Genomic DNA, 20,846 nt, shown 5'->3' on the forward strand with positions numbered 1-20,846 from the left:
CCCGTGTGTCTCCAGAGGTGCGGGGCGTTCCCAGTCGGATTTTAGGGGTGGCTCGAAACGCCTTCGACTTCAGGGATTGGTCGCCGTTTAAATGGCTGCTGACCCGCCACGCGAGCCACGACGAAAATCAACCCCTGGATGGGCGCCACCTGTACCCTATTTTGGACGCCGATGCACCGAGTCGCCGGCCGACGGGTCGCGAGTGCCTTCCAGAGGATGGAGCAGCTCGCCCAGTTCGTTTCCAAGAGTTTCGACGATAACGCGAACCGGGACCGGAAGTGTCGCGATGGTTCCGCTCCTACCGCGATAACCTTGAGTGTCGCACACCTCGTCGGACCACCTGTCGACGAGGAGGAATCTAATATTGAACGCCGTATGTTTATTTTTTGTTTCATTGTGCTTTCCCTCCCATTTTTCTCAAAATACTCTCTAATCCCTGTGGTGAATTGCGCTTGAGAGTGAGGGTGATGCCTCAGATTTTGATCTACTTTGAGTTATAAATAGTGTTTGGGGTATAGAATAGCAGTGCTAAGGTTTAGTTCGACATTATTTAAAATTTTAAAGATAGTTGCTAATAATAATAGACAAAAATATTTTAGACGGTTTTTAGGGTTTTGTAGCCCCGGGGAGAAACCCTTATAGTTTCGGGAACTCCTATCGCCCAATTTATAGGGCGCACAACTGACAACTCAGGGTACTCACAACTCAGGGAACTGACAAATCACAACTTATAACTCAGGTAAATTACAACTCAGGGTACTCAAAACTAACAAATCAGGGTACTTACAACTCAAGGAACTCACAAATCAAAATTCAGGGAATTCGCGGCTCAGAATACTCACAACTCAGAAAATTCACAACTGAGGGAACTCACAGCTCAGCGAAATCACAACTCAAAATACTCGCAATTCAAGGACCTCACAACTGAAGGAATTCACACCTCAGATTCATCGCAACTCAAGGTGCTGAAAATTAAAGGAACTTACAACTCAGGGAACTCACATCTTAAGGAACTCGCAACTCAGGAAAATTAAAAGTAAAAAAAATAACAACTGAGGGAAGTCACAATTAAGAGAACCCACAGCTAAGAGAACTCACAACTAAGGGAATTCAAAGCTCAGGAAACTTTCAACTCAGGGAACTCACAAATAACAAATCAGGGTACTCACAACTCAGGGAACTAACAACTGAAGAAACTCACAACTCAGGAAACTTGCATCTCAGGGAACTCACGAAAAATAAATCAGCGCACTTACATCTCAGGAAACTCACAAATCACAACACAGGGAAATCGCGACTCAGAATACTCACAACTCATGAAATTCACAACTGAGGGAACTCACAGCTCAACGAAATCACAACTCAGATTACTCACAAATGAGGGAACTCACAGCTCAGAAAACTTAATACTCAGGGAACTCACAACTAACAAACCAGGGTACACATAACTCAGGGAGCTCACAATTGAGGAAACTCACAGCTCACGAAACTTGCATCTCAGGGAACTCATGCAATATAAATTAGCGTACTTACAAGTTAGGAAACTCACAACTCCGGGAACTGACAAATCGCAACTCAGGGATCTCGCGACTCAGAATACTCACAACTCAAGGAATTTACAACTGAGGGAACTCTCAGCTCAGGAAACTCAGAGTTCAATAAAATCACAAATCAGCATACTCACAACTCCGAGAACTGACAAATCGCAACTCAGGGATGTCGCGACTCAGAATACTCACAACTTAAAGAATTTACAACTGAGGGAAATCCCAGCTCAGGGAACTCACAGTTCAACGAAATCACAAATCAGCATACTCACAACTTAAGAACTCACTACTGAGAGAACTTAAAACTTAGGAAACTCATTTCTCAGGGATCTCACAACTCAGGGATCTCATAATTGAGAGAACTCACAACTGAGAGAACTCACAATTGAGAGAACTCACACTTGAGAGAACTCATAGACCAGGGAAATCACAAATCAATGGAGTAAGGGGAGCGGAAGTCAGGGGAAATAAGGGGAAATGAGGGGAAATAAAGGAGAAGTAAGAAGGGGGGAAAGTAGACGAGGAGGAAGTAGAGAAAGAAAGGGAAACCCATGCTTTAAGCCTGGGGAGAGGAATTAGTGGAATGTAGAGGGAGGAGGGCAGGGCAAGAATGGGGGGGAGGTAAGGGACTGATTTACGTCTTAGTAAGCTCTGAAACACTTTTTGGTATGCGCAATGGGCCTACGTTGACTAATTTTTATTTGCAATTCATTGAAATTCTGGGCAAAACAATAACAAATGTTAATCTTGTTATTTATTTATTAAAGGAATATTTATTCGTTATTTTGAAACCTGTTCTTCGTGAGATATTTTTTGCAAAAAATTCATTTTCATTTTTAGGGGAAACCTCAATTAGAAACTTCAAATACTCTTTTCTAAAAAATAAAAAATAATGACAACGCCAAAATTTGTGATGCACTGTAGGACATATCTAAGCATATTATTGATTTTTTTTATATCTCGCAATGAAAAGGTTTTAAAATAAAAAATAACTTTTGCTTTTTAAACAAACCAATAAAAAATGAGCAATTTTTAACAATAAATACACATTTTTCTCTATTTTTCTTGTCGATGGAGTTATGGTCAAAGGAATAAAAATTATTTGTAAATCGTTAATGCTAACGTTTTTAAAAACTTCAATAATTTCGAATTACAGCTTGCCAGATTTGTTTAGTACCGCAAACACTATTGATGTCCCTTATATTTGACAGATTTCTTCATTTTTTCCCCTTTGCCCCCTTTTTTTAAGCTGCGTTTCATTTTTAAAGAATTATAAGAAACTCGCGACGTTGAACGTTACATTAAAAAGATTTTATTTTACAAATCGTAAGGCACAATTTGAGAATTAATTATTTTCAAAGTTTAATTTTTGGCACTTCATCTATGAATCTATTCATTTTTAAAGTTCCCAATAACATAAAATTCAATTTTTCAAGTTTTTAAAATTATTAAACCTTAAGGGTTCACAATATTTAAATTTTCAAAGCTGTGTTTTAGTTTTGAAGTAAAATATTTAAAATGTCAGGTTATTTGGTTCCAATTTGACTAACATATAGATTTAGAAGTTTCGGATTAAAATGTTCCTAATCGTTTAATTTTAATTTTTTAAAATTGTCTGATGTTTTAAATTCTTTGAACACGTATAATATAAAATTAAAAGTCTTGATAACTGCATGATTTCCAGTTAAAAGCATATATAAGTAAACAATTTTGAAATAAATACCTCCAGGATATATTCTAAATATCAAAAAATTAATACAATAATTTCTGAAATTAAAGCCTTAAGAATGAAAATATTTTAAACTATGCATTAAAAATTAAGATCAATGAAGATAAAAATTAAAATATTTGAAATTTATACTTGTTTAATTTCTCCCTTTCAGGAGTTTTTATTTTTCAATTAAACTTCAAATTGTTTAATTTTATGAGTTATGACCAACAATTAAAAAATTATCCATTTTTAAGCTATATAAATTCACTTAAAAACATAGAAATACAAATCTAATTTGAACATATTTCCATTTTTAATGTTTTTTAATTGTCCTTTTTTCGAAATTTTAATTTAAAATCATATAATTTCAAAAGCTTTGTTTTAACTTCTTTTCAATGAATTGACAAATTTCCAAAATTATTTTCTGACATTTTTTAATTTGGATCTTTTTAACGCTTTTGTGTCGAAATTATAAAAATTTATTTTCATTTCAGTCAAAATATATTTTTTTAAATTTTACCTAATCTAAAATAGCATGAATTACGTTTTCAATTCCTAATAGTTCAATATTTTTTTTTAATTTGCAAGAGTTTCAAATCCAAATGATTAATTAGGAATTACTGTTTTAATCAAATTTAAACTTCTTTATTTAAAAATTCATATAATAATTTATTTTTAAACTGATTATGTTTTTAATGTTATTAAAATTACGATACAAAATCTTATGCGAATTAAGAAACAGTGATGTTTTTTACATAAATATTATTGCTCGTATAAGTTTAAAAATTTAAATTATGAGATAAATTATTTGAAATATTACAATTTTAGATTATATCAGCGTTTTATACTGAAAATGAGTATTCTAATCACAAAATTATTAAAATTTAAAGATTAAAAATTTCTCAACAATTGATATTTTTCGGTTTTGTTAGGACTTCTAACCGGAAGCTGATATATATTTTTAATAAAAATTATTGGATTTTAAAGGTTCATATTTTTTCAACAATTGTAGGCTTCTTCAGCGTTTTTCATTAAAAATGATCAAAATTTGAAATTTTTGTATTTCGCGTAAAATTTGTATTTTTAAATAAAAAGAATTAGATTTAAAGCCAATGATTTTTGCTTCAAATAATAAAATTTACAAGTTTAACGAATTTCAGATGGTTTTAGTGTTTTTTGAAACAAAAATCATAATTTTAACGAGATTTAGAATAATTTGATAATTTTTGATAGTTTTAATATTTTTCTTCAAATAATTATTTTTAAATTATAAACTGTAACCGAATATTACAACAATTTCTACTATTAAAAAGTAATTCAAAAGGAATAGTCCGAAAATAAAAAAATAAATTTATTATGATTTATTAATTTTTTTATATTTAATTCTAAAAAAATGTTGACTAATAAAATACATATAATAAAGCTTTAATATTATTTTGCTTTTAATAAATAATTTTCACGCAATTTCGAAAAGAATTTCTGGGAAAGCTTAAAATAATTCATCATTTTAAAAAAGTAATTTTAAGAGATTATTTTAAAAGATTTTAAGACATTTCCAAAGATTTCCCAATTAGCCAGACAAGAATCGTGAAAGATTTTAAGGCAATTTAAAAAACTTTGAAAGATATTTAAGAAATTGGCCAAAAAAATAAAATGATCTTAAAAGATATTTAGAAATTTTGAAACAATTTTTTCAATAATTTCAAATTTGAAAAGGTAAAAAAATATTTTATTTAATATTAAGATTTTTGAAGATTTTGAAGTAAATTTTTGGAGATTTCAAGGCTTTTGAAAGGTTTCAAAATTTAAAAAAATTGGTCAGATTCCTGAAAAAATGTTGTAATGATTTTTTACGTTGAAAAATGATTATTAAGAGATTATTTGTAATTTTTTTTAACCTTTGACAAGATTTCTAAAATTGCCAATAAAGAATCTGGAAGAGTTGAAGGTAATTTTTTTATTTTTAAACATTTTTCTTATTTCAGGAATGATTCAATTCAGAATAAAGGATTTTTCAAACTTTAGATGTATTAAAGGGATTAATTTTTTCTTAACTTTGATAGATTTCCGAACATTAGTTGAAAATTAACATTTTCGTTAAAATTTTGATTTGAAGTATCTGAAATCTTCAGATACCTTTTTTGAATTTTCTCAAGAATTCAATAAAAATTTAATTTTTATTTCATTAAAAGCAAATAAACCAATAAATTTAGAAATTAAATAGTTATTCGAAACTTTTATTTTATATTAAAAATGATAAAAACCCTTATATTATAATTAAATTTTTTTTCTCTTTTTTGGCTAAAAAGTCAACTATTTTGTTCACAATTCGTATTTTTTTAGTTGAATTTGACACTTTTTGGTAGAAATATCAATTAACACATTTTTTGTTAAGATTTAATCTTCTTAAATTTTCTACAAGTCAATCTTCTTTTCAATTGCTTAAAAAATTATAAATATTATTTTCTTTCAACAAACTGTAAAAAAAATAACATTAAAATTCAAACCTCGCTTCTAACTTCAAGATACAATAGTGAATAAAGTGGTCAAAACATAAAATTGAACAACAACTGCAATTGAATTTGAAAACTATATTTTATATCACTTCTAACCCGTTTTGAACCCATTTTCCTTTTATCTGTTTTTTGCATTTATTTAAAATAAAATAAAATCTAGATTAATTCAAGAAAATATAATTTTTCCTATTTTCTTGGCCAGAAATCGTCTTTTGCTTATAGTAAAATATATTTGTACTTAGCTCTTTCTAAATAGCATGTCTGACCACTATACGTATTTTCTACTTGGCTTCCTGGAGCAACCAACTTGAAATATTATTGTCTGGAAAGAACGTACTTCCTTTACTGGGGCTGACAAGAGTGGCTTTGCATAAGTAGAAAAACACTGTCATAACAAGACATAGATATTTCATTTTTTTCAATACTTAAAATAATTGTATAGAATCCTCATACAATAGTATTCATTTTTTTAATAAGCTATATTCAATTAGCGACAATTATTTTCAATTTAAGTAGAAGCATTACTTTCTTGTAAGACATATCGGTTTCTGTTTGAAAAAAAAGTAATAATAACTTTTAAATTAAAATTTTTTGAATATATAATCATTTGTAAACAGTAAAATTATATAGATTCAACATGTCGAACTCAAAATTTTAAAAACATTTAACTTCAGAATTCGCTCCTTTCCTTCTCAGCTCAGTGTTAAAAATACAAGATTTCATTCGATCCAATTGATTTACAATATTAAAAAAAATAAATTTCCTCCTAAAATTTAGAAAAGAAATAACAAACAAAATTTTATCTCTTCTAACTCAATAAAATTCTTTTAAATAAACAATATCTCTTTTCCAATTCTTAAAAAAATTTTAAAAATTTTTTAAAATGTCTCCTTTCAATCAAAGTTCTTCTTCTTCCAACTTAATAAAAATATTTAAAATACGCAATGTAACTATGCAAATTCAGAAAGAAATTTAATACAAAAACCCTTTCTTTTAAGTCAGAATGAGATGAATAGAAAAATATCCTTCATTCTTATTGAATAAAAATGTTGGAAATAATAAAATTTCCCTCTTGTCATTCAAAAAAAGATTTTTTTTAAATTCCTTCCTTTCACCATCAGGGAAATATTGAAAATTCCAAATCTGCTAGGCTTGAATACAATTTAAATATAATTTAAAATGTTTAAAATAAAGAAAGCAACTTTTTTCCATTTAGAAAAAAAAATAATAACCAAAATTTTCTCGCTTTGAGTTGAATAAAGATGTTAAAAATAAAAAATGTCCTTTTACAATCTAGATTCTTTTCAAATTTCACCCTATAAACATGAAATATTTTTTAATTAAACTTATTTTAAATTAAATAATTTTATATATTTGATTAAAATATTCGCTCCTTTAAATTAATAAGAAATTCCAAAAATAAAGAATTATACCCGCTTTAATACAATAAAAATATCAATAAGAATGTTAAAGACAAAAATGGTCTTCTTTAAATCCAGAAAAAAATTAGAAATTAAAAAACGCACTCTTCAAGTTCGAAAAAATTAAAAATCTGACCTATTAAAATTTAATAATTTTATTTATGGGCGATATTTAAAGTGATTGGAAAAAATTTTCCTATTAAAACGTTTTAAAATTATAGCATTGACAGGGTTATAAATCACCGAAACAAGTGCTCGTTAAAAAACGAAGTTCCATATATTAAAGAAGCTTCTAACCATTATTTAGTTAAATTAAAAAATTTTTCATTTTAAAAGTCTTAATTTTTTAAATTTTAATGGCATGGAGAAATGTTTTTTAGCTAGGAAAAGACCAAATATTTGTTTTAGTTTTACATTTATTTAAATCAGTTTAAATCGTTTCCAAAATGTTATGCAATCTTAATATTTGAAAATTTGTCATTATTGATTTTTAATTTGTTTATGGGTTGAAATTAAATAAATATAGAATAAATTCTCCTATCCAGATGGAAACACGACGATGGCAGACTCCGTAGAGGAAGTGTCAAAAGTCGCAGACGAAGTGAAGGATGTAAAGGAACCAGCGTCGCTGGAACAGCGACTCCTACCGGAAGATTTGTCCCTTAACACAGCAAAATCCAAAGAAAGCAGTGTAGAACTTTTACCATTAAAAGCACCAGAATTAAAATTATCTGTGAGAAAATTACTTGGCTGCAGTCCATCGCCCCCTCCAATCAAGAGCGATCTTTCACCGAAAAGAGAAAACGAAGTGAAAACTCGCCTTTCGTCGGATGCCAAGATTTCCAATCTGGACTCGAAAATACCGCCCCAGTTTTCGAAATCGTTAGGATTTCACGATGAAACTTCGAAAGGTAAGAAAATTCCTCCAATACTGTTAAAAAAAATAGTTCCTTCCCTAATTTCCCTCCTCTCATTTATCCTACTATCCATTTCTTAACGTCGCCTTTTAGTTCCCATTCTTTTTCGTAGCTCTTCTCTACTTACACTCTCCTTATTTACTTTACTACGTCCCCCATTGCTTCCCTTAGTACCACTCCTCTCACTTTCAGTAATTCATCTCTCCACACTCTTATTTTTCTTTTACCCTTGCCCTTAATTCAACAACTTCCCCTCTGCGCATGTCTCCGGCTTCCCCGTATCTCGCTTTTCCTACTTCTACTAACTTTAATTTAATTTGCGCAGTTCTCTCTTCTCTACTTCATCTCTCCGCATTTACCCTACTACTCCTCCCATCAATTCCCATACTACCCCTTCCTTTGATTCAACTACTTCCTTTTTCTACAATCCTTCCCCTTATATCTCTTCTCTTACTTCCCGTGTCCGACTCATCCGAGCTTCACTACTACCACTCTTCTCGTTTTCTTTCCCTTCCAACCCTCAATTTCCCTACTTTCGCACCGCTTACTTCCTTTCTTGGCTTACCCTGCCCTTACTTCACCTACTTCCCCTTTGCTCACTTCTTCCACTTCCCTTTATCTCACTTGACCTACTTCCGCTAACTCTAATTTCCTTGGAGCACTTCTTCTTTTTCCACTTTATCTCTCCTCAGTTACTATAATACTCCTCCCTTTAATTCCTAGACTACCTGTCCCCTCACTTATTTCTCTTTTTGCCCGCCTTTCTCTTGCATCTTTTCCCTTGCTTTCCATGTCCTACTAATCCTAACTTTACTTCAACAACTCCTCTCGTTTCCTCTCCCTCCCAACCCTCAATTTCCCTACTTTCGTACACCTTTGCGCACTTCTCCCTTCTCTATTTCATCTCTCCTCACTTACTATACTACTCCTCCCATCACTTCCCATACTATCCTTTTCCATACTTCGCCTACTTTCTCTTTCCATCGTTCTTTTTCTTGCATCCCTTCCCTTACTTCTCCTTCCCTACTTACCCTCACTTTACTACTACTCTTTGCCTCACTTCCTATATTTTCCATCCCCTAACTTTCTCGACATTACCTTCACTCGCCAGACTATACTTTCCCTCCCTAACCCTCCACTCGCTTTCCTAAACCTTCCTCCTCAACCCTCCTTTCACTTCTTTCGCACCCCTCACTTGTCTTCCTCTACTTACCTTTGGGAGCGTTCACGTATTACGTAACATTAAAAATAGAAAGGGGGTTCGTGTTTCGTAACGGCCTATTATGTTGAGGGGGGTATTCTTACCCGATTACATAACATTTTCAACTTATAAGTTTTCTGCACCATTAACATTTATATCAAAATTTCTAAATCAATAATTTTGCTTCACCATAAAAATTATTTCTAAATGTTTCTAAACATTATTGATATAAGACTATATTTTCTTTAACTTTTTTGCATTTTATAAGAGATAAGAAACATTAAGGAAATTATAAGCTTGCTAATAATTATTATAAAAGATTTGAGGAGATTACATTTTTTTCAAGATTTCTGGATGAATTTGAAATGGTTAGCTTTCAAAATGTATGGAAAAAGAATATGGAAGACTGAGAAAATTTTTAAAATTTTTTAGGATTCAACAATTTTGTGGATTTATTAAGGTTTCACGAAAGAATCCAAAACATTTTAGGCAATTTTCTTAATTTTGGAGATTCAATAAAAATCAGAAAAAATTTGAATAATTTTTAATGATTACAAGATTTAGATGACCTGACTAGATTAAAACAACAATTTTCTTAAGACCAGTCTGAAATAAAATGATTTTTTATTTTGAAAAACTAAATTTAAGAGAAATTAAAAAAGTTTTCAAACATATCAAACGATTTCCTAATATTTCGAAAAGTAGTGTTAAAGATTTTAAAGCAAAATGTTTCAATTTGGTGCGATTGACAAAGCAAAAAAAAATCGAGTAAATTTTAAAAATATTTGAAAGAATTGAAAAGATTCAAAATAAATTTTTAAATTAAAAAATTTTTAGAAATGTAGATTCTTAAATATTTAAAAAATTAACTTTAGAAGCGTTAAAAGAATTTCGAAAGGTTTCAAGATTTATGAAATATTTTTCAATTTCTTCCAAGCTCCTATATTGCCTAAACATTTTTTAACAGGCACAAATTTTTCCTGGTATTTTGTAAAATACTATGAATTAAAAAAAGTTAAAACCTTCTAGATTCATTTTTGTCATATCTAAAATATTCAAAAATATTTTTGCTATTGAAAATGTAACTAGTGCATATTTGGTTTAAAACTTGTGTTTTTTTTAGTTTGAAATTCAATTATTTTTGTAGGAAATTCGATTATATGGTTAAAAACCTAACTATTTATTTGAAAAATTGATCTCCTGATAGAAAAGTAATTTTGTTGTTAAAAATTCATAGCGTAAAGTAAAAAATTCAACTGTTTTGAGGGAAATTCCTGAATTAAAAAAAATATATTAATTTTTCAAACGGAAAATGAAACTATTATATTATCTATCACTTTTTTGAAAATTATTCTTTTTAATTGAAGTCAAATGGTTGAAATTTCGGTTTTTTGCGGAAAACTAGTTATTTAAACTGAAAATTTAACGATTCCATTTTCGTTTGAAAATTGATCTTTTTCAGGTGAAAAATCAACTATTTCGTTAAAAAAATATTTTTATTGATTTCAAATGAACTGTCTAGTTAAATATTCTTCTTTTCCGTTTTAAAATAAATCTTATTAACTAAGAAAAAAAATATTTTTGATTAAAAATGTGTTTTTTTGGTGGACAAATATATCTTTTTTAATTGAAAACTTTAAATATTCCGTTTTTTGTAATTGAATTTTCTCTAGTCAAAAAATTAACTATGCAGTTGAAACATAATGTATTTTTGAAAAAATTTGTCACTTTTATTTGAAAATTATTCTTCTTTCTTCAAAATTCATCTTCTTGTTTGGAAATTCGTAATGTTCTGAGTTAGAATAACTTTGTTTAACAAAAAACTAAGCTATTCAATCTTTTATTGTGAATTTTATCATTCCGAGTTGAAAATTGAACGTCACCTTTATTGTAAAATAATTCCTCCTGCTTGAAAATCGATCTTTTTGTTTTAAAAGTCAACTATTTGGCAAAACATTCATCTACTTTGTAGAAAATTTTAATATACTGTTGAATCTTCGTTTTTTTGGTTGCAAATTAATTTTTTTTAAATGAAAATTTAACTATTGCATTTTAATTTTAAAATGTATATCTCTTAGTTTTTAATTGTACTATTTATTGCACAAGACTTGAATTTTCTTCTCTTTTGTTGAAAATTTAACCATTTTATTGAAAATTCGATTTTTTCACACTATATTAATTTGTTTACCTGGAAATTTTAAATGGTCCTTTTTATTTCAAATGTATCTTTTTTAGTTGAAAATGCAACTGTTCTTTTAAAAATTTAAGTATTTTGTTAAAATCCGTCTTTTGCAATAGAAAATTAATATTCTTATCTGAAAATTCATGTTTTTGATTGGAAATTTGTTTTTATGGTAAAAAAATAGTTTCCTTAACTGATAATTTCACGTATTCCATTTTTTTATTAATCTTTCCTCGGTTGACGTATTTTGTTAAAAATTAGCCTTTTTGATAAAAAATTAATCTTTTTCATTGAAATTTCAACTTTTTGATTAAAAATTCGCCATGTTTTTTGTTTGAAATAATTATCTTGAAAATATTAAATGTTTTCATTATTGATCGTAAATTAGTCTTCCCTAGTTAAATATTTAATGCAGTTCTTGAAAATTAAAGTATTATGTTAAAAATTTGTCTGCCCTATTAGAAATTAATCTTCTTGCGTGAAAATTATTTTTTTTTTTAAACTCGTTTCGTTTTCGGTTCAAAATTTTTTCAATATGCATAATTTTGTTTGCAAATTCATCTCTCTGGTTGAAGATCCAACAATTTGATTGAAAATTAAATTTTTTCTCAAAAATCAATTAAAAATATAATTTTTCCATGTATGCTTGAAATTTTTTTTCCATTGAAAATTCGCCCTTTAGTCGAAAGCTAAACTTGTTATTACAAAATTTATCTTTGTGGTTAAAATATTCAGATAGTTGGTAACAAATTCAACTGGGGGTGGGGGCAAGGGGGAAGTGTAAAAAATATTCCAAAATTGGTAGCGTAGTTTATGGATGATCCCTTATTGAAAAACATGGAAAATGTATGTGTCTAAGAGTAGTGGTCAGAAGCACGTATAACCATGACAGCAAGCGCATCGTCGAGGCGAGGGTTCGATCCTTATCAATAATTCAGAAGCTTGACCAATAAAGCTCAGAAGTGATTGGAACTAAGCGGATCGTTTGCCCCATAAAGACCTTCGACCTTCCGTTTTAGTCACATGTCATGTCATTTTCAATAATAGACATCATTCTTGTCTTGTGGAATTTTTCTAGGTACGTCCAATGAAATCAATTGGCGAATATCTTCCGGAAAAAATATTTGTAATTGCCTATCATGTCAGATTAAGTTTTCTCCTTTCGGATCAGGTGTATTTTTGAGGATTGATTTTCCACCTGTCTCTATTAATCATAGCAATTATAATCTTATCAGAATTTTATTACTTTAACGGTAGGTGTTAAAATAATTTATAATAGGGATTTTTTTTATCAAAACTATTTTTTTTAGAGTCAAATCCGGATTTAGTGTCGGTTTAAGGGCTGACGGTCACCATAAATCCAAGTTTTTGTGCTATTTTGTCTCTTTTCTGTTTCTTTCTCTGTTTAGTCACGCCTGAGTGAACACCGCGCATCTCTCCTCAGGTCATGTAACCCATCCCTGTGGCACGGCGACAGTTCTCGGAAACACTAAATCCAGATTCGAATTTATTTTTATTGAGATCATTGTTGAAATTTCAAGCCAAAAGACGGGTTTTCTGTAAAACAGTTAAATTTTCAACCCTGAAATATTAATTTGTAATAGTAAAGATTATTTTGAATTAAAAACTTGCATGTTTAAGAAAACAAAAAAAAAAGATCTACAAAGAGAAATTTTGAACAGGCAAAGTTCAAATTTAAATCTTTCAAACTTTTAAGAGATTAATTTCCCACAAAAATCATGAATCTGCAGCTAGACCAATTAACTTTTCCGTTTAAAAAATTAATTTCTAACAACAACAAAAAACGAATTTGTAACCAAACAGATCATTTTCATTTAAAAGGATGAATCTTTAACAACAATTTACAATTATTTGTTAACAGAGTGGTTCCACCTTCCGCAAATTATTTTTAATTGCAACCAAAAAATAATAATTTTTAATGAAAAATATAAATAAAATAGATCAAACTATAAGAAAGTAATTGAATCTTAATCAACAACATGAATTAACAACCAAGATTCTGAACGAAAAATCTAGTAGTTGATATTTTAAACAGAAAGGATTCAATTTCAAATAAAAAACAGTTGAATTCACAACAAAATAGTTGAATCCTCAACTAAAATTTTAAGTTGTAAGAAATTAGTTCAACTTTAAGCAAGAAGTTGAATTTAAAAAAAAACTTGAAATAAAAAGATTAATCTTCTACAAAAGAAGATAATTATTCTACCAAAAATGAAGAATATCCAACAGGAAAGTTCATTCTCAAACAAATAATTTAATTTTATACCAAAGTACAGGGATGGGTTGTTTAAACAAACAATAATTGTTTGAACCATTTAAAGTTATTTTAAAAATATTTGGAAACTCGCCACTTATCGATTACAAATTATTGACATTGAAAGAATTATACAAAACACGGTCTTTAGCTTGAATTTGATAGGAATTTAATAAATTTCCTTTTTTTTGGCATTTTTTATCTGCGGTGTTAAAAATGTTATCATTTTTGGATAAAAATGTAACTATTTAAAAAATAATCTCTTTTGATCGTGGATTTTCAACTATTTTGTTGAAAATTCGTTTTTAATTGATTGAAAAACAATTTTTGGACTGAAAATTTAACTATTCCATTCTGTTTGAAAATTGATCTTTTTTAGTTGAAAATATAATCAGCTAAAAATTAAATTCTTTAGCTCTAAATTAAACTATTTTGTTAAAATTTTTGTTTCTTAGTCAAAAATTAATTTTTTTTCCGCTGAAAATATGAATATTCCATATTTAGTACAAAATTAAACTTTACAGTTGGAAATTCATCTTTTTGTTCGAAAATTAAACAATTTATTTTTAAATTAATCTTCTTATTGAAGATTTAGCATTATAGTTAAAAATCAATGTATTTTGATAAAAATTAATTTCCCTGTTAAAAAAGTTAAATATTTTGTTAAAATGTTTGTTTTTTCGTTGAAATTTAATCTTCATGGTTGAAAATTAATTTTTTGCCTCGGAAATTCAACTATTAGGTATAAAATTAATCTTTTTTCCAATATTCATAATTGATTGTTGAAAATTCAAATATTTTGTTGAGAATTATTCTTTTATACTCAAAAAATCAAGCACCTGGTTGAAAATGTTTGTATTTCCTTTATTATTAATCTTTTTGTAAAAAATTAATCTTCCTGGTTAAAAAATCAACTTTTCGTTTGAAAAATCTATTTCATCTTTTGTAGAAAATTAATATTTTAAATTGAAACTGGATCTTTCCTGGTTGAAAATTCAACCACATGTTTCAAAATTCATTTTTGTTGTTGAAGATTCATAATTATAATTGAAAATCCATGTCTTTTGTTAAAAATTGATTTTGTTGGTAACAAAACTCAGTATATTTAAAATTCGTTTTTAATATGAAGTAGATTAATTTTTTAAATAAAAGTATCACTATTATATTTTTGGTTGAAAATCGAACTTTTTACTTGAAAATTCATGTATTTTATTGAAAATTAATTTCTTTGGTTTAAAATTTAAACGAAATATGTTGAAAATTTGTTGTTGTTTAAACTCATTTTTTAACTGACAATATGACTATTTCATTTTTGGTTGAAAATGTTTCGTTATCAGTTAAAAAAATTTTATTTGTGGTAGAAAATTAATCTTCTTAATTGAAAATACATTTTTTATTGAAATATTTCTCATTTAGATTGAAAATTAATGAATTCATTTTCATTCTTGAAAGTTTATCTTTTTTGTTTGAAAATTCATGCATTTTGTAGAAAATTAATTTCTTTTGATTAAATTTAAACTATTTGGTTGAAGAATCGTTTTTTGTTAACCATTAATTTTTTCAATGCAAATAGAAATATTCCATTTTTGGTTGCAAATTTATCTTTTTTAGTTGAATATTCATGCATTTTTATAAAAATTCTACTTTTTCATAGAATAAAAATTAATTTTTATGGTCGGAAATTAATTTTGTAAATTCTTCTTTTTAGGTTTGAAAATCAAAGGTTATCTAAATTATTAGATTTTTAGCTTAAAAACTCAAATATTTGAGTAATATTCGGCTAATCTCAAATCAAATAAACTTTAAAGCAAGCAGTTGGTTTAAAAAAAATTAATTCTGAACAAAAATTATAAATTCTCATACAAGAAGATTATTCTTTTACCAAACGAATTAATTTTTAACTAACATTATGTATAAAAAAAAGTTTTCACAAGAAAAAAGTTCAACGTACAATCAAATAATTGAATTTTAGATCAAAAAGATGAGTTTTCAACCACAAAAATTAATTTGTTAACCAAAATTACGAATTTTTAACAAAATACATGAATTTCCAATTGAAAAAGATTATTTTTCAACAAAAAATGGAATAGTTATATGGTCAGTTAAAAAAAGTAATTGTTGATAATAAAGAAAAATTTCCAACAAAATAATATAACTTCTAATCAAAGAAAATAGTTTTTAACAAAATACATGAATTTTTAATTCAAATTATTAATCTTTAATGAAAAGATTACTTTTGAACAAAATATCTGAATTTTCAACCATAAAGGTTCATTTTCTGTTGAGAAAGAATTTTTTTAACAAAATGCATGAATGTTAATCTAAAAAAGATCAAATTTCATACAAAAATGAAATGGTCATATTTTAAGTTAAAAAATAATGTTTAAAATGAAAAAAAAACTAATTTCTATCGAAATAGATCGATTGTAAACAAAAGTAATTATATTTAACGAAGGCACGAATTTTTAACTAAAAAAGATTAATTTCCGGCTAAAAATAAAGTATTTAAACTTTCAGTTAAAAAATTATTTTTTAACCAAAAATAAAAGGAGTAATTAACAAAATAGTTAAATTTTCAACCAAAGAAATTAGAACTAAATTAAAAAGTGAATTTTTATTAAAATGCTTCAACTTTGAGAGAAGTAGATAAATTTTTGACCAAACCATATGACTTTTTAACCAAATAGTTTCATTTTTAACAAAATAATTATATTTTGAACTAAATAGTAGAAAGTAGGAGTGGGGAAGTAGAAAAAATGTGGAGGTAGGAGTATAGAGGTGCAATAGGAAAGCGATTGTGAGTAGGAATAGGTAAATTGGGGAGAGGAAGTAGGTGAAGTAAGGAGAGCTGAAGTAGAAGATGGATTGATGAGTAATAGGAAAGAGTTGGTTAGGAAATAGGGTTGTGAGTAAGTCTGGGGAAGTAGAGGAAGCATGGATAAGGGAATTAGGGGAACCGAGGAGAGAAGTAGCTGAAGTGCTAGTTGGAGCGATAGAAAGTGGGGCAAATGAGGGTATAGAAGTAGAAGTGCAGTAGTGAATTGAGTGTTAGTAGGGGTGGGGAAGTAGGGGAGGGGAATTAGGATAAGTAAATAGAGTGGAATTAGAGGAGGGATTGAGGGGTAATAGGAGTGGTGGACGTGAGGACATGGACAAGGAAAGGATTGGTAAGTAAATAAGTGAATGAGTAAGGTTTGGGGAGTTGAGGAAGTGTGGAGAAGGGAATCAGGGGAACCGAGGAGATAAGTAGTTGAAGTGTTCGTTGGAGCGATGGAAAGTAGAGAAAGTAAAGGGGGTATAAGTACGAACGGATAGTAGAAAAGTGAGTGAGTAGGGATGGTAAAGAGCGGTAGGAGAAGTGGGTGAAATGAGGAGATAGACCATAGAAAAAGGATAAGTACGGGAAGGAAGGGGTATTGATATACTAAGGGGATGGAAACTAAAGGAGGTTGAGCAGAAAAAAGGAGTTGGTATAGGGATAATTGGAGGGGATATTTTGTTTTATTTTTTTTTTCAAAATTTTGAAAAAATTGAAGATAATTGAATAGAAACAGTAATGGTTGAGTATGAATTTATATTAATCATAAAAAAATTCCGGGGTTCTACAAATAGCCGCTACGAGGTTGGTAGCTTCATGATATACGTCTTGCAACTTTAAATCAAGTGTAGTGAGAATCTTTCCGTCTCTGACCCTCGGTCAAGAGTCACGCTCGTATATTTATGGTAGCCTGGCTAAATTTTTGAAATATAACTTGCGGAGGAGTCATAAATACGGAAAACTAGCCATACAGTTAACTTTGCGCTTTCTAAAAGATGGAAGGGTGTAGAACTTTTTTTACTGCAAGCTTAGTAAGCAAAGGGGATACAACTCTCGTAATCTTCTGGGCCACTTGGTTATCCGAATTGGTAATCCAATATAATCCGAGTAATCTTCTGCAATCCACTTCTAATTCAGGACAATTCATGTAATTCACAGTAATCTTAATATTTCAGAGTAATGCAATTTTAAGGTGAATTAATCCATTTGTAATCCAGAGTAATCCGATTAAAATCTGAAATAATCCACTTGTAATCTAGAGTAATTAATGTCATATGCAGTAACCCTAGTGATTCCAAGTAATCCATATATAATTCAGAGTAATCCATTTGAAATCCAGTGTAATCCACTTCTAATATACGGCAATTCCTGTTATCCGCAGTAATCTTAGTATTTCGGAGTAATCCACTTTTAATCTGGAGTAATTCTTTTGTAATCCAGAGTAATTCGCTTTTATTCTTAAATAATCCACTTTCATCTAGAAAAATTAATGTAACTTGCAGTTACCCTAGTAAGTCCAAGTAATCCATATATAATCCAAACTACTCCATTTTAAATCCAGTGTAATCCACTTCTAATTCAGAGAAATTAAAGTAATTCGCAGTAATCTCAGTATTTTGCAGTAATCCACTTCGAAGTGGAGTAATCCATTTGTAATCCAGAGTAATCCATTTATTATCTTAAATGATCCACTTATAATACAGAATAAATAATGTTATTTGCAGTAACCCTAGTAAGTCAAAGTAATCAATATGTAAAACAGAGTAATCCATTCTAAATTTAAATGCAGAATAATCCACAGAATAATCCATAATCTGGAATAATCCACTTAAGATCCAAAATATTTAAGTAATTCGCAGTAATTCTAGTATCTCGAAGTAATCCACTTGCAATCCATCGTAATCCACTTGTAATCCATAGTAATCCACTTGTAATCCATAGTAATTCACTTGTAATACAAAGTATTCCACTTATAATCTGGAATAATCCAGTTGAAACCCGGTGTAATCCAATTAGAATCAAGACAAATCTAGCTGTTATTTAGGATAATTCCCTTAAAATCCAGTTGATGCAAAATAATTTAGGTGATCCATAAAATTAACAGGTAATCCAAATAGATTTTAAATATAGCAATAAGTTTCATTTAAAGATATCTTTAACTGAAAATTTAACTATTCCATTTTTAGTTAACAATTTATGTTTATTATTTGAGAATTCAAATATTTAGTTAAAAATTAACCTTTTTTATTAAATTTACTTTTTTTACATTTAACTATTTTGCTGAACATTCGTTTTTTTCAAATTAACAGCCGTTGAATTGAAACAAAAACATGAACTTTCAAACAAGAGGATTAGTTTTTTAGAAAAATTTTAATTTTCAAGTAAAAAGTTTTTTAAAAAAAAAAGAAAGAAAAATGAATCTTCTGAAAATTAGTTAAATTTGCAACGGGAAAACTATTTTTCAACTAAAAAGATTTATAATGGTTAAGCATCAAGATAAGGTTTCAACTAATAGACCAATTTTTAATAAAAAATGGACAGTTCAATTTTCAGTTAATACATTTTTAACGAAAAGAAATTCTTTCCAACAAATTAGTAAATTTTAAACCAAAGAGATGAATCTTCAACAAAAAAAGTAAAATGTAATCGTTAATATTTCAACCAAAAAATCTTTGGAATTAAAAGCCGTTGAATTCAACCAAAAACGGCGAATTTTCAGGAAATCATGTCATTTTTCAAATAAATAAGATCAGTTTCTAAGCAAAAATAAAGCAAAAATAAAAAGACCACTTTTTCAACAAAATAGTTAAATTTTCAACCAAAGAAGAAAAATTTCAAATCATAAACTTTTAAGCAAAAAAGGTAAGTTCAACCAAAAAAAGAAGACGGGTTTTCTCTGAAAGAGTGGGTTTTTTGATTGAAAAAAAATGTTTTTTTTCGGCTATTGCTATAAAAAAGAGAACAACCTTTAAAACATTTAATTTGAAACGTCCTTTAAAATAAAAACTTATATTTGTAAAATTCAAAACTATGCAAAAAAACTGACCGTACTCAAAATATTAAATTTTTTCTTTTCAAACTCAATGACTGACATTTTGATTCTATTTCACTCCCGACATAAAAGAATGTTCACAAATGGGGTTGTAGTATACTATCAAATATATTTTTCCCTCTAGCGAAAAAAAACATTTAAAATTAAATACAATTAATTGAGAAAAGTTAAAAAATAAATAAATTTTGATATTTTTTTTTATGTTTACACAGTACACTTTTAAATTTTTGGCGGGAAGATGAGGCATTCTGATTGGGCCAGCGTCGGAAGTAAGCATCAGTTTGAATAACGCAGTCTTTCGGGAAATTAATATAGCCGTTAGTGATTGGAGTAAACATAACCTATTTTCACGTTTATTATTGAAAGCCTATTTAAAAATTATGAAGAAGGATTCAAAAAGTTTTTCAAAATGCTTATAATTTCACTAAAACGGGAATCTAGAAAATGTGGCAGTGCTAATGTGCCAAAAGTCGACATGCGGATGGTCACAATTTTTTTCACCGGCTATCATCTGGACACTACGTTAGTCAATGAAGCAACTCCATACCATCATTCTGATTGGTTTAGCGTTTTGCAGGATGTGACGTTTCAAGGTCACATGGTTGCTTGAAAAGAGTTTTCAAAACTTTTTTTAAAAATTTTTTTCTCCGAAGTGAAGTATTAAAAAAAATGCATTAAAATTTTTAGAATGTTGTGCATTACTCAAAAAATAAATTATCCGAAATTCGTGCAACAACCCCATCAGGAGGGATCGAACACCAAAAATCAAAAGTCGAATTTTCACAGGTATAAATTGGAACCAGTCTATTTTTCATGCATAATTTCGAGACCGAAATGAAAATCGCTCTGAAAAGTCCGTTCCTGGTGGAATCCGTCGGGCGTAAATGCCGTAAATTCGTAAAATCGAGGCGAGTGAAGTAAAGTGCTGCAGCATCAGGACCTGATCTACTGCGGCACTTGCCCCGACGCTTCTTACTTTTACCGAGAGCGGCCGAGTTCAGATGTATTTTATTTATTATTTTACTTTTACGCCCGGCAATGGCCGCCGCCGGGGGTGCCGGTGGTAGATTGCTTTTTGATTTGCGCTTAATCGGGAAAAGTTATGGGACCCCCTAGAGATGACGTTCGCCGTCGTTTTAAGGGGCGTACACAACCGCGGAACGTGCGCAACTGCATATTAAACCATAAATTCATATAAGTTTAACC

At 28.9% G+C, this 20,846-nt stretch overlaps 1 protein-coding gene across 1 annotated transcript in view; it reads left to right on the top strand.

The window, feature by feature from the left end:
• Positions 1-216: 216 nt before the first annotated feature.
• The window catches only part of LOC117173209 (short stature homeobox protein 2-like), a 49,672-nt gene continuing 29,042 nt past the window's right edge, over positions 217-20,846 (top strand). The window contains exons 1-2 of the mRNA XM_033361658.1: positions 217-373; positions 7,762-8,106. Coding sequence (XP_033217549.1) covers positions 217-373; positions 7,762-8,106 — 502 coding nt within the window. The remainder of the gene's footprint in view (positions 374-7,761; positions 8,107-20,846) is intronic.

This window comes from Belonocnema kinseyi, chromosome 5 (assembly GCF_010883055.1).
Source record: "Belonocnema kinseyi isolate 2016_QV_RU_SX_M_011 chromosome 5, B_treatae_v1, whole genome shotgun sequence".
NCBI lineage: Eukaryota > Metazoa > Arthropoda > Insecta > Hymenoptera > Cynipidae > Belonocnema > Belonocnema kinseyi.